The 14,750-nt window shown below is 37.5% G+C and overlaps 1 protein-coding gene and 1 long non-coding RNA gene across 12 annotated transcripts in view; one reads left to right on the forward strand and one right to left on the reverse strand.

The window, feature by feature from the left end:
* Positions 1-14,750, reverse strand: part of LOC126959504 (neurexin-3-beta) — a 578,654-nt gene that overhangs the window by 152,179 nt on the left and 411,725 nt on the right. For 6 of the 10 annotated variants that reach the window (XM_050798730.1, XM_050798727.1, XM_050798723.1 and 3 more), the window contains exons 4-5: positions 12,830-12,919; positions 7,157-7,464 (exon numbers count right to left, since the gene is read on the reverse strand). In XM_050798730.1, coding sequence (XP_050654687.1) covers positions 7,157-7,464; positions 12,830-12,919 — 398 coding nt within the window. The remainder of the gene's footprint in view (positions 1-7,156; positions 7,465-12,829; positions 12,920-14,750) is intronic. The other 4 variants (XM_050798732.1, XM_050798725.1, XM_050798731.1 and 1 more) reach the window with 1 other exon arrangement.
* LOC126959594 (uncharacterized) overlaps positions 1-14,750 on the forward strand; it is a 92,280-nt gene that overhangs the window by 51,109 nt on the left and 26,421 nt on the right. The gene's annotated exons all lie outside the window — the stretch shown is intronic.

Consider the following 14,750-nt stretch of genomic DNA (forward strand, 5'->3'; position numbering starts at 1 on the left):
GCACTTTATTAGTAGTTATGGTGGAAATTCCATCCTATAAATATTACCCCTTAATTGGAAGGGCATCTCTATGACTTCCCCTGGGAGCTTCCAGACTTCCAGCCTGTCTGCCATCAGGACCCTTTCATCCACTAGACCTGGTTTTGGGAAGCGCCTGTTCCATCCACCAAAATTACATATTAAAAGAAGGATGAAAAGAAACTACACTGTACTCTTTTCACTGGTCTATTTGTACTGCCAACATCTAAGTCTTTAAGAGACAGGTAAACCCATCAAGCTCCTTTTTCTGTTGTTGTTAGAACTATGCAATTCCAGAGAGTAAATGTCACCAGAGAATCTTACCAGGCAACAAGTAAATTAGAGTGCCATTTCTTTCCCCCCAAATTATTCACTAAGAGGGAAAAAGAAAGTACCTGTGTAAGGGTAAGGAGAAGACAGAAGATATTTCTTGGCTGGCAGCGCAAGTCTAATTAGACTGACAAATCTTCAGCGCCTTCTCCAGTTATGAGGCTTGGCAGGAAAAGAACAAACCCTGGAGCCTCACATTATGTAAGGCTGTTAATCAATATTAGTCGAACCCTGATCCTAAAAATAAACTTCCCCTGGAGGCTCTGTTGTCTAGTGGTAAAAGTGAAGAGATGAAAACTATAGATTCCTTATCTCATTTCTCTCAAGCTGTAGCAGGGAAAAGGTAGAGGAACCCAGAGGGGATAATTCTTTGGGTAAGTATAACCACTTTTGATACAGTGTGATCTACATGCTGCTGTAGCACAGTATTTGGGGATAAAGTAGATCTATCTTGTCTCCCAGTGCAAGGCAGTTTGATTATTCGAAGACCTGGAGAAAATCTGAGGTTCTACTCTGGGCCTCGAAGTGCCATTGATAACAACATGCTGTAAATCTGTGTGTCATAGTAGAACCATGTGATATTGCTAACATTTAACCACTTTGATCCACAAAAATAGTGGTTTCATACACTTCGACCTAATAGAATAGTCTATGTGTTATAACTGTTCAGGAAAGCCAGTTCCCACTCCAGAATATGAAAGAGCTTGCAGTAGCAATCTCTCCTGATTGATGAGCTTGGGCCTCTGATTCAATCTAGGGCCCTTAGAAGAGATCCAGGCCCTTGCGAGTCTGTATGAGTATAAACAAAATTGTTCCTGGGCTTATCCAGCCCTATAAGAAGGCTAAGCTCTAGGGAGATCTGTGAGTTCTGGGACAGTCTCTTAGGCTGAAGGGGTTTCCTTATGTGAAAATTTTTGTTGTAAAGTTATGGGGTGCTTTTCACACATGATTGCACTTACTATTTACAAGGAGCCTACGGGAAAGGTACTGTAAGGCCACTTTTACAGATACTAAAACTGAGGCTTAGAGAGGCTAATCACCTACCCAGAGATATACAGTAATATGGTTTGCCTCTGTGTCCCTACCCAAATCTCATCTCGAATTGTAATCCACACATGTAGAGGGAGGGACCTGGTGGGAGGGGATTGGATCATGGGGGCCGCTTCCCCACCCCGACCCCCGGCCGCCATGATTGTGAGTTTCCTGAGGCCTCTGCAGCCATACGGAACTGTGATTCAATCAAACCTCTTTTCTTTATAAATTACTTAGTCTCAGGTAGTTTTCTACAGCAGTGTGAGAACAGACTTATACATACAGCTAAGTAACTGGAAAAACCTGGAGTCCAGCTCAGAAATTCTGACGCAAAAGCCCATGCTCTTCAACACACTGAGACTCTACCCAGAGCAGACATTGCGCAGGATTGACATTTTAATCCAAAGTTTTTTCTTTGTTTTGTAATCATCAGTCATCAAGGCTGAAGCATGCTTCTTAACTGTCCCCAGTCTGACATTGAAAAGCTAAAAGGACTTTGCCTATAAGAATTTTTGCAAAGCATGAGAAATTGTGGCTTCCTTCTGGAGTTTTCAAAAGTGGTTCACATTCAACCACCAAGTTTGTGAAGCTCGAGATGAGAATGAAATCTCACAAACCTCTTAAGTCTTTCATTTCGACTATTTATAAGGATAGTTCCAATCCAGGCTGAGCATTGTGATTTTCTGGCAATTTTCAGATAGCAGTGGCCAATGTCAAGGTGACTTTACCAATGCCCGGCACAGAAAAAGTATGTCATGATCAGTATCCTGCTAATAGTTTATAAATGATTCCAAATGGTGATTTGCACAGAACACACTGAGCTTTGTTTATTTATTATTTTTTTTTCTGCTGATAACTCAGGATGGAGGCTTAAGGTAAAAGAATACATGTTAGTGGCAAAAGACTCTTGTTTCTCACTTTTTCCTTCTATCCTGAAGGAAGACCAAGGAATTTGAGTGTAGACTGAGTTGAACTTTTCTATTTTAGAAGCTGATCTATCAGCACCATGATAATTACCCACCAATATTGGAGTCAGTTGTAGAGGAAGAGTTTGTGCAGTTATTGGGGCATTCTTGGTAGTAAGATACACAGGGAGCCCAATTCAGTTTACCCCTCTGGGTTCTCTCCCAGTTGGCAAAGATTCATGCCAATACTTTGATTCTGGACCCCATGTTACTCACAAACTCTCTCTTATGCATTCTCTATTCTACTTGGACTTGGCTATCTCTCCCAGAGATTATCATCTCTGCTTTTAACAACTTAGCTTCTGACTGACATTTGACCAACCAGGAACATGTTCCTCTCACCACTTGTCCAATTGCTCTCTTTTTACAACAAGGCCTAGTAGAATGAGTGCATGAGATCCAGTCAAGCCACCCCAAGGACCACTTGCCATCCCCAACACAAAGAGGCATTCATGAGTCACTACTTCGTATTGATAGCTCATGTCAAACCCTCTTGCTCTATTTAGATTGTAAATTCCACGAAAGTAAGGAACCTGGATTTCTCTTCTTTACAACCCTAAAAGACACGTGGATAGACAGAACATATTTTTAAAGACTCACAGAACTCTAAGTTGGTTTAAAATAAAACAGAAATTTAAAGATGGGTAGTGAGGTGTCAGAGAAGCCTGTTCCTGAGCTCATAGAAATTTTGATTTGCCAGGACTAATTTCAGCCCCTAAATTCTACTTGGATCTACCTTCAAATCTCTATTTCCTCCAAACTTCCTAGTCCCTACTCTAAACTACAGCCGCTACTCTCAGTAGACACAGCCCCATTTTCTGAGGCAGATATTTCCCTGAGAGGATGCTGATTTAATACACCAATTGTGGGAAACAGAATATAATAATAATGGCTAAAATGCATGCAATCTTACTCTGAATGGTACACTTATTTTAAGCATTTTACTTATATCAACTCAGTTATCCTTATGACAATCATATAACATAGCCACGAGAAGTATACCACCCTCCCTACTTTATAATGTGGTCGACTTAGGTTGGTTGCAAATTATTGCTACTCTCCCTCCTATTGAGAAGTGATATTTATGTCTCCTCCTCTGAAACTGGGAAAGCTCTTTGACTGTTTAGACTAATAGCATGTTGTACAAGGGACACTACCAGTTACCTAGCCCAGGCTAGATAAAACTGGCACCCTCTACTTCCTGCCCCTGGAAGTACTCTCTCTGGAAGCCCTGAGCCTCTGTAAATAGAGTCCATCTACTTTGCTGGAGAAACCACAAGGAAAATCTCAGAGAACACATAGAGAAGGAAAAGGGCCCTGCTAAGTCCCATCTTCCCAGTTAACTCACCAAAGCACAAGGTATGTGAATAAAGCCAGACCCTCCAGGCAAAGTCAGCCGCTGAGTGAACACAATTATCTCTCTAGATGGGGCAGAAGAATTGCCTTGCTGAACCGTGCCCAAATTTCTGTTTCACAGAATTTTGAGATCTAATGACATAATTGTTTTAAACCACCAAGTTATGGGAAAGTTTGTTTCATAGAAATGAACTTACATGACTTGTCTGGGTTCATGTAAGCTAATATGAGGATGAACAAAGTTTTAAGCCCAGCTAATCAAGCTCCAAGTACATGCACTGAATCACTATGCTATAGCCTTATCACTGGAAAAATACAACAAATTTGGCCAAAGCACCCTGATCACCGTGGAGGAAAAGCTTTCCTCAAGCTATGCTACCTTCTATTGTTAAATGACTCTAAAGTAGGTAATAAAGCCTGTCTTGTTTTCAGATGTATTCAGTAAATATTTACTGAGCACTTATGAAGTACCATGCCTTTACTTGAGAATTATCACTCACACACCTGCTTTCTCAATGCACATCTTAATTTTTTTTTAATTCAATGGAGTACCTAGAGATATCCTTCTCAATGTAGGATCAAGACCTGATGCTTGGGCATGATTGCTATGAGTAAATTAACATCATTCAGGTTATTCACAGATAGTTCTACACTCTTACCTGTAACAAAATGGAATCAGAAAGATCAAAGCACCAATTACTTCTAAGAGGCTATAATGCTAGAGAGACATACCATCTCAAAAACTACTTGTTCACATTCACACACAGTTAAGAGCAGCACTGAAAGCACTTTACAGTTTTCCTTTGATCTGAAATCAACACTAACCCAGGTCGACCAGAAAAGAACTCCTGAAAGGATGTTTTCTTCACTTTTGCTTTAAGAAAGAACTAGAATATTTTCAAACAGACAGGTTTTTATACTGGTGGACCCATGTGTTTAATTTCTTTCTCCTAGAGGAGTCTCATTTTAGGAAAACTTTGCTTTAATAATGTTATTAAAGCAAAAGAGGACAGACAGTGGTATCATCTGGAAAATGTTCTATGTATGATTTCACATATAGATAAAAAAGTGAATAGGAAATCCAGTCTTCCCTACATTTTTTCCCCACTCACTTCTGAAGTATCTCCCAGAGATCAGACCTTTATGAATCCTCCTCATCTAAGAAAAGTAGTGGGGTCACACAGGCATATTAATGCATCCGGGAAGGACCTTCCTTACATGCAGTCTCTAGAGTCTGGGAATTGTCCTAAACCTTGAATAGAATTCAGTAGTTGTTGGGTTCCTAGTCCTAACATAGGTTTGGCATGATCAACAGAATGTGTTTAAGACCAGACTAGGCTTGAACATGAGGCTATTAAGTTTTTATGGAGCACAGGGCAGAGTTCTGATGACCAGTGGTCAAGAACAAAAAAGATTTCCAAATCCCTTGACACAAAAAAATCCAGGGCTTTTTAAACCCCTCATCCCAGTCTAATCGATTCTTGTAGGCTATTAGCTTTCCTCCAAGAAGATGTACTTACCCTTAAAACCAAAGAGTCTCAACAGGTTTATAACTCATTTTTGTAGACTTGGTAGAAGTAAAAGGAAAAGCATGTAGATGTAGTTCAATTATGACTGGACTTAAAGAAACACATGCCAGAGAGAGGCTGTTGGAGAAGGCATTCCCAGTTGTTCACCTCCTCTAAAATGGCCATACGTTCTATAATGTTTAGAGTTATAATCACTAGCAAGATTTTGTATCTTGTACCCTACTTTTCTTCCAAAGCTCTGACTTTCTTAGTTTGTGGAAAGACTTTAGGAACTCACCCAGTTTATTCCCATTTATGTATGTGCTACAGGAGGGAAAGCCAAAAACCAATAATTACTACGGCTTGGTTCCCAAATCCCCATGTAACATTAAATCATCTCAAGGTCAGTGAAAATTTGGACTTAAAAAGAACTACAGGACCAGCCATTCCTATGAAGAAAAACCCATTTGCTTCTCTGCTTCCCACAGAGTTAGCAGAATACATTCTGACAGAAACAAAACAAGTCTGCCAAGGCCTGTGCAGACAGAACTATCCTTTCACCAACAATAAACAGATCTGCTCTTGAGCTAGAGAGAGTCATAACAGAAATATACATTGCCTTTTATCTTCTTTTCAGTGAGTAGAGCAAGGCGTCAGGAGTTATTGGTTTAATATCAGTAGAGAAGAGCTATTTTTTTTTGCTCTTGAGCATGTGTGTAGGTATGCATGTAATAGCATGTGTGACTGTAACAGTGCTATGCTAACCAGGTTTTTAGAAGCCTTTTGAAAGCCGTAAAATTGCCCTTATGACATTGTCAGCATATACAACTTCAAATTGTTACTATGGAGACATGTAAAGAGCTGTCTCTGCTCAAGGAAAAGGAAAAAGGAAGGCAACAGATAATACACTTACCATTACCTAGCTCACATATATTTAATTCTGAAAAATGGGAACATATAGGTGGTATAATTGATTATTGACTTTAAGTTAACAATGTCCATTGGAGTCAATGTAAGGGTGATGTTAAAGACACAACTGAGCTCCTGGATAATGTCTTAAAACTAAGAAGCAAATGGGACAAGTGCTAATCTACTGAATGTTCTTAACACTAACTAGGCTAGGGGTAAGTAATTGTCCCACAAGCGACTAGAATGTCTTATGGTATGCCAGAGCATTTAAGGTTGATAACTCAGTTAACCTCCTGCCCCCTACTAACTAGATTTATCAAATGCCAAGGGAGTCAGCAAAGTATTAAGCTTAGTTTGGATATAATTACTTTCAAATGGAAAAAAAAAATGCCACAAAAACAAGGACTTCCGGTATAGCCAAACTCAAACCTTCAAATTTTCTACTGTAATTAGTATCTGGATCAAATATAAAGAAAACAAAATGGGCACAAACCTGACACTTGATTAATCAGGACTTGATAACAAACACAAAGACTGCATTTTACAAGGATTAGTTGCACTTCTAACTTTAACTGCCCCTGATTTAATGGTACCCATTGACCTCAATAATGAATGATTCATGTTACAGCAAAGCCATCTGGAGAATGTGAATGAAATTGAACTAGGATACAGGCTTTCATATGATAACAAATTTTCCTTCCCCTCCTTTCCCTTTCTATTTGAAAAGAAAAGGTAATAAAATTAAAGGAGAGAGTTTTTCATACTGAAAGTGTAGTCCATTGCTCATTTTGAATAACAACTTTACTATTTCAGTGATAAATACAATAAGAATAACAACCTATGAGTGCCACAGACTTTTATGACTTCTTTAGCAATGACTTCACCTTTCTCTTCTCCTGGGTCTCATTACTATGAGTATCGGCCGGCATCCCTCTTACATAGTAATTCAAACTCTTTAGCTACATAAAACAATGACCATGATAACAATGTTTCAAAGACAAAAATGCAGACGCAATTAATATTTGGAAAAGGGCCTACCTGAATGCTGGCGGTAGAGCGATTCTTACGGGTTGTGGTAGTCGCCATTGTAGTAGTGGTTTCCATGACAGTAGTAGACATTTCTGGTGGCATGGAGGTCGTCTGTGTTGTTCCCAAAATTGATGGGACTTCTCCAACCAGCCGAACGCTTCCATTGATTTTAATATTGGGGTTGTTCTCAGCTGCCATGTTCAGTACTTTCAAACCATCATAATAGAGCCCAGAGAGTTGGCCTTGGAAGAGGCGTCCTTTGTCCTTTCCACCAATGGCTATTTGCGCCTGAGTGTTGAAGATGGTTAACTGCCGGCCTAGTGGGTTGGGTGGAGGAAACATTATTATTCTCATACATTTTCCCTGTTTGCCTTACCTGGTCTGAATGGACCAGGCATCATAACAGGTTTCCTTGAGCAATTGAAGGGGAGGAAAAAATAGACAACAAAACCTCAGTACTGACATTAGCAAGTAACATTTCATTATGGTTATCTCTTCCACTGTCTAGCTGAAAATCTTTGATAACTTGAACAATCAAGCCCCTCTTTCTTTATAGTGAGGAAGAAGAAAACTTGGTTCAATGACAAGAAGTATTACAGTCTTCTTGGGTATATAATTGTGGATGACAGAAAGAAACACTCAAATCAGGTGATGACCAGAATAAATTACAGACACCTACTGCATTAATTTTTAAAGCTATGAAGTAAAATAATGAGAATGAAAAGAATAATATATGGCCAAAAAAACTCAGTGAGGTGACTCAGAAAACTAAATTTAAAAACTAGGTCTGATAATTAAATTAGCTGAAATTAAATTTTAGTTAAGAGACTTGGATTCATTGCATACTTGTAAAAATGAACTACTAGTCACCAAACATATCATTTCTCATCACCAAACATTTCCCATAAATCTTCATAGGGCATAATATTCTATTTTCTGTTTAACAAAATCATGAGAGATAAATTCCTATCTCTATTAATTTGTTTTTAGGAGGATGGATTATGGACCCACAACTAAAGTATTCCCTCAGTATGAAATATAAGCATATTGGTAATGCTCCAGTCCTGGGGAAGTTGTCCTTCAGATTTAATAAATTTTTTTAAAGTGGATGGGTATTAATGAAGAAAGCAACACACAAAACTCCTTAAAATGACATAGAGGTGTGTTAATGAGTTGAAGAGTATCAGTAGCTCACTTTATTTCGAGTTTCCACGTTGACACCATTTATACCACTCTGAAAAGTATCAAAATAAAAAATCATACCAGTATAGAGTTTAGAAGAATGAAACCCAACTAAAATTACTCCCAACTCTTTCTACTTATAAAACTCTCTCTCAAGTACGAGATTTTTTTTCTCAAGAAAACTCAAAGGGCTTTTTAAAACTTATTGCAATTTATCAGAACAGCAACATGCTAAGGCCTTCTTTACTGTTATTTCTGCAGATTAATTCATCTCGCTTTTCCATATGAAGAAAGGAAAAAAGAAAGACGTATTAATGGAATTAAATATATGCCTTCTGAATTTTTCTCCACTTAGTGATCAAACAATGCTCCACTCATTCTTAATCTAATCACCCGAATTACCTTAGCTAGAAATAACTAGAAACAATTTTGTTATTTCTGGCTACTTAATAAAAAGGAGAGTGTTTTTAACAACTGAGTTTTTGCTTTATAATCTTCAATATGAATAGAGGGATAATGTCATGTTTGGGCTTTAAAAATCTACCACTATTATATGGTCTTCAAGGCTACACAATGTTGACCTATCCTTGAATTCCTGGTGTATAATGTGAAATACCTTCTCAATGTATAACGATGAAAGAAATGGAAGTGGCAGAGAAGAGAATGCTCTTCTGTCAGTGGATACTCCTTAGACAAGAGTTAATTCTGCTCACTGGGTGACTCATAGTGCCCATTAATCAAGAATGATTTCTAAATAATACCCCTCTGGAAGCTTTCAACACTGCAGTATGGTGAATTGGCCAGAGAATTTTGTTACAGTGAAAATGATCTATACTTTATAAAAATCTCCAGAATCCGAAAATGGGATCTCCTGGCCTTAATGATTCCAGAATTACCCAGATCTCAAGGGTGCGATCAAAACAGATCTCATAGATTTTCATCATTTTCTCAGCAATTCATTTAGTGTGTTGTGCATATGCATCATTGTCTGTATTTTGTCCTCTGTCCTCTTCACACAAGATGCAGCAGAAAGTTCAATGCATAATAACACTAAGTAATCTGCTGGAGTTCATACCTCTTTACTGTTTATTGTTAATGGTTGTCTTTTTGTTTGTTTGTTTGTTTGTTTGTTTGTTTTCTGGAAGCCCTGAGCTTACTACAAAAGAAATGAAATGATGGAATGGGAAAATAAATTCTCCCTCAACTCCACAGAGGCATTTGAAGCAGCTTAACATAATAAATTAGAAGCAGCTGCCTAGTAGAAGATTTCTAGGATAAAAATTCAGTGTCTTACATTAGACAGCCTCAATGCCAAGAGATACCTTCTGTATACACAACTGCTGGCCAATCATGATATTTATCCATCTCTTTATTTTGTTTATAGTTCAGCACTGGTGATAAGTTAACAGTTATACTTGATTACCGGTAGAAAATCTCACATTCTAATATTCTTGAAAATACTTCACATAGATAACCTCTATAATAGTTTCTCATCTTATTTCTCCAGTGGTGTTATTATGCCAATGCTTACAAATACAAAGAGGGTCAGAGAAAACTGAAATGCAAAGCCGAATTACACTGGCTAGAGATGATGAGTCTCCTTCATTCCAGTTGCCATCATTCACTCCACAAAGTGCTCTTTGCCTGTTCAAGACTGACCCAAGCATCAGGAAAGGCAAGGCAGGTTTCCTGGGCTGCAAGATTAAAGTGCCCCTCTACTCCTGACTACAGCTACTTTCCGAGAGAGATCTGACTCATCACTTCTTGAGAATAAGACCCTGGTGGAGTGTGACAGTAAAGGGGGTTCTCTATGTTTCAGTTTTTCATCTTGCCAAAGGAAGTGTTGGATTTTCTGTTTGCTTGTTTGTTTCATGGTCTGTTTCTGGCTAGATCTGCTTTTCTGCTGTAGTAAAACCCTCTCCTAGCCCCCTGTGCCTTGGATTAGGTGGTTAATGGCAAAGCAAGCAATCAGTAAAGGAATAGTAGAGCACTCTCAGTGTCCTGCCATCCCTTCCTCTGATCAATTTATCTCTCAGATAAACAGGGGTTAGTGAATAACAGAAATAACCATCACTATTCATTCCCTATGAAGAATGTGAAGAACTGACCAGTTTCTTTTTATCATTTGCCCAAGATTTCACAAAATCAATGCCAGATCTCATTATTCTCATTATTTTCACTCATGGCTTATGATCAGATTTTTATAATAACTGATAATAACTGACCATTATATGTACATAAAAACATATATATACATACACATATGCATATTTATGTATATATATCCTAATCTGAGAACTATTTTATCTTTCTTAATACAAAATTTTGTTATAACACCAGTACAGGAATTGTAGCAGGTTACTTTTTGTTTTAGATGCCCATCCTCTTGGAAGTCATTAATTATTACCTCATTTGGACACCAAGTTCACATACTGCTTAAATTAAATCTTTGCATGTCTCCAGTCAGTGTTGCACAAAGACTAATTAATTAAACCTCAGAACACCGTTGGGGAATAGGCAGTATTATTTTTCCTATCCTCAGATGGGAAATCTGAGATATAGAGAGGTTAAGTGGATTGTCTAAGGTCAGAAGTTAGTCAATAGTAGACAGAGCCAGAAAAGAGACTTGGGAAAGGTATGACCCATTTCTCCTCCCCAGCGACAGAAATAACTCCAAAGAGGCATTCCAAATAGTTCCAAATGCATCTGTCTAATCATCCATCTATCTTTACCCTTTATATTCATTGTCTTTACAAGTCTTTGGTATATTTTATTCCTTTTGAAGGGAGGGTTAGCTAGGCAGAGGAAGAGGTAAGACAATAGAATGAATAGATGTTACTCACCCAAATTACAACAAACATTTTTTTTCAGCGAACAAAATGTAGAAGAGAAACTCACGGTTTGAAAATAATTCTTTTCAATATTATATGCATATATAATCATACATATATTTAATTAAGAAACTAGGATATCTTCCCCCGTCCCACCTCAACCATCCCTCCCCCCATCCCAACCCCTCAACTTGTATATTTGAAAGCATCCTTTTATGTGAAAGCCAACGGATAACAATTCTATTGTAAGAAAAACTAAAAGCCTACTAATAACTTTATAATGGTTTATACAAATGAAAATGCCTGGCATGCTATTAAACTTAGACTTAAAAGGCAATGGAGTAAAATAAAATATTATTAACATAAAATTGAAAGAAACAAAAAAGTTTCTCAGGCACATGAGACTCAGACATGCATCTAGTTTGCTTTTCCTGTTTAAAGTGAGGCAATCATTGTCTTCAATGTTAAAGGGACTTTATGAGCTGATGATTACTAAACAAAATTATTTGCTTTTTAGAGTTATTCTTATTTTTAATTAGACCACATACATTAAAAACAGGGCAAACAGTTAAGACTCCGTGAGGATTTTCCACGTTTAAAGGTCTGAATGTCTTCCTCCAACTTAAAACTGTAATAGTCCTTTGCTCTTTAAGTTGTATACTAAGTAATATACCTGGTTACTTCTTCTATGTAACTCAATGAAACCTCTACAAATGTTAAGAGCTCCCTTAAGGTGCTGAGACAAGAGTAGCTTATATTGGCTCAACAATAACAAAAAAGAGTAAATATCTTCTTAGAGACTTTTTTTTTCATTGAAAGACAATGGTTTATTTCCTAACACCTAGAAGCTACACAGGAAAATTCTAACATCAGTTATAACCGCTGCCCTCTTTTATTAACAGTGGTTGTTGTCTCCAGCAAATCAGAGACTGCTGTTTTGCCTTTCATGAACCTTTTCTTTTCCAACTCATTATGTTAACTACTTACACTTTTGTTGCATAAAACGTCAAATACACAAGGGTATCCACACAACCAAAGTGTAAAATAAGTTTGTGTTTGTTTTTAGTTTCAGTCAGCAACTAGGACACAATCTCTTAGAAAATAATTTTGCCTCTGTAGGTTTTAAAGGCAAAATTCATCTTTTTCATCTTTTAAGAACAAATGTTAAAAAAATGCTCCCCTTATAATATTTGTTTTAAGTAGTTTAAGTTACAAGAGTCAATCTATGGTTTTTTGTTTGTTTGTTTGTTTTGTTAACCATGCTTCAAGCCAAAACAGCTTCAAGGTGTAAGTTTAAAAAGCACTTTTGAAACTTCTTTAGAAAGCTTTGGTGTAAAAGGTAATTTAAAACAAATTAATAAATAATGTCATGCAGTGGTTAAATTGCCATAATACATTTCTGTTTTAGAAGTTCCTGGAATTTCTTGTTTGTGTTTGTCATGCTGATAGCAGGCTAGAAGTTAGTCCCTTTAACTGTCTTTTAATGGCAATGTATTATAGCATGATTTATCAACATATGGCAGGTGGAAGCTGACACAAATTATAATGAAAATTAAAACAGTCATTTATGCAGCAGGCGATTATCATTTAAGGAACATTTATTTGCAGGCTTTAAAAATGAGGGTTTAGGATCAAATGATTTTAAAATGAAAGTTTTAATGACGGTTACCTTTTTCCTGCAGCCACTCCTCTACAGGCCGATTATATTTGAAGGGGATTTTCTGTTTTACCATTTGGAAGCGTTCATTATCAGTGTTGCCTTTAAAGTTTAAAAAACAGCTTAAAGAACAATCTGAAAAGTCAATAAGTCATTAAAAAACATCCTAGGTTTTTTGGTTTGTTTTATGAAGTTTTTAGAGATAGATATCAATTTATCTTTAGTAGAGGTGGAGTTGAAGTCACTCTGCCCTTGGTCCATAGGTTTAAAGGTCAGGTTAGTCTTAGCCATGCAGTACTCCATCATGTTTTGGAAAAGTGGCATGGAATGGGAATCCTTAAGTGGTTTGGTTGTTTTATCTTCACTCTCTCTCTGTCTCATCTCAACCACACCTTAATTGGGCCAGCTGAGGCACAAGGATCTCCCTGACCCATGAGTAATTCAGCTGTCAGATCAGTTTCACGTGTGAGAGGGAACCCTCACTCCACAGTCAGGCAAGCTCCACTATTAATCTACTGTATTCCCATCAGAAACACAGGGCCATGTCTTGTCTTTTCTTCTCCTCTCAAGTGTTTGCAACAGCTTTATGTTCTGACAGAGGGAAGGCAGAGAGGACAATTTAAGCCTTGATGGCCAAGGGAGACTTCTTATTCCATAAAGGGTGTCCTTGCATCTCATTACCTATGTCAAAGAGGTAGATCAGTACAGATAACCTTTTATATCACTGTCTTTCCAGATTTGTTCCACATTTGTAAAAATAAGGAAACTCAAAAGTCTGGAAATAGAGATAATTATAAATAGAGGGATATAACATTTGTAGCCTTTTGAGCACCTATATTTTATAATAGACACTGATTTTGTATATTTTTAGCCTCCCTCCACTTCCCTCCCTTCCTCTCTCCCTCCTTCTTTCTCTTTCTCTTACCTTACTATGAGAGGACCTTCCTGCATAAGCATCCATTCATGAAGCCTGTTAGGAATACTTCTTCCAAGCATGAAATATCTAATTAGTTTCAAGGCTCAAACATAATGGTTTTAACTACTAGTATGCCCCCCTCTTCCTTCATAACTGTTATTACCACTGCTGAATGGTTTCCATAATTAGGACAGACTTGGAGAGTGGTACTGTGGAGATACACCCTTAATGAATATGCTTCAAATAACAGAATGATGAAGCCATGCCTTGGGAACTGTTCTATCTCATCAACCAACCTCACACTGATCTGGCAGAAATTAGTGAATTGTAATTCATTACTTTGATTCACAGGCCTATATTGCAACTTGGGGAACTCCATTCCAAATTACCAATATTAAAAATGAAAGAAAAATCTCAAACCAGGTGGCCTGGAAACAATTTACAAAGAAATCTTAAAGCCATAAAGAATATTAGAATTGCATATAGCATCAGACCAAATGAACAGGGGCATGCTAAAGCATTTCAATTGCAGGGCCATCTCCATATAGGAGTCATTATTGGCTGGGAAGATTCCACCTGGGAATAAACTTGTACCTACCTTCTGTATTGGGAAGGTGGGGGTGTAGGATGGGAAAAGGGTAGCAATACTGGAGGATGTTCACAAGGTTCCCCATTCACTTCTCATATAGACAAATTATTCTAAGAAGCTGACTCATATCTTTACTACCAGGAATTTTAAAAATAAGAACTTATAAAACAAACAGGCAACTATGAATGTGCTTCTAGCCTATGTTTTGGGACCGTATCTGGTTGGTACAGGGTATAACACATTAATGTATCAAAAAATAAAATGCAATAAAAACAATTAATAGTTTTGAATTGCAGTGGATAATTTAAAATTTTCCTCAAGGAATCATTTCTCATAGAAAACAATGGAGAGAGAGGACAGGCAAGGAGGAAAAAGAGAAAGGCAACTTAATTTCTTGGTGCTTCAATAGCCCATGGTGAAAGACTATA

Source organism: Macaca thibetana, chromosome 7, assembly GCF_024542745.1.
Source record: "Macaca thibetana thibetana isolate TM-01 chromosome 7, ASM2454274v1, whole genome shotgun sequence".
Classification (NCBI taxonomy): domain Eukaryota; kingdom Metazoa; phylum Chordata; class Mammalia; order Primates; family Cercopithecidae; genus Macaca; species Macaca thibetana.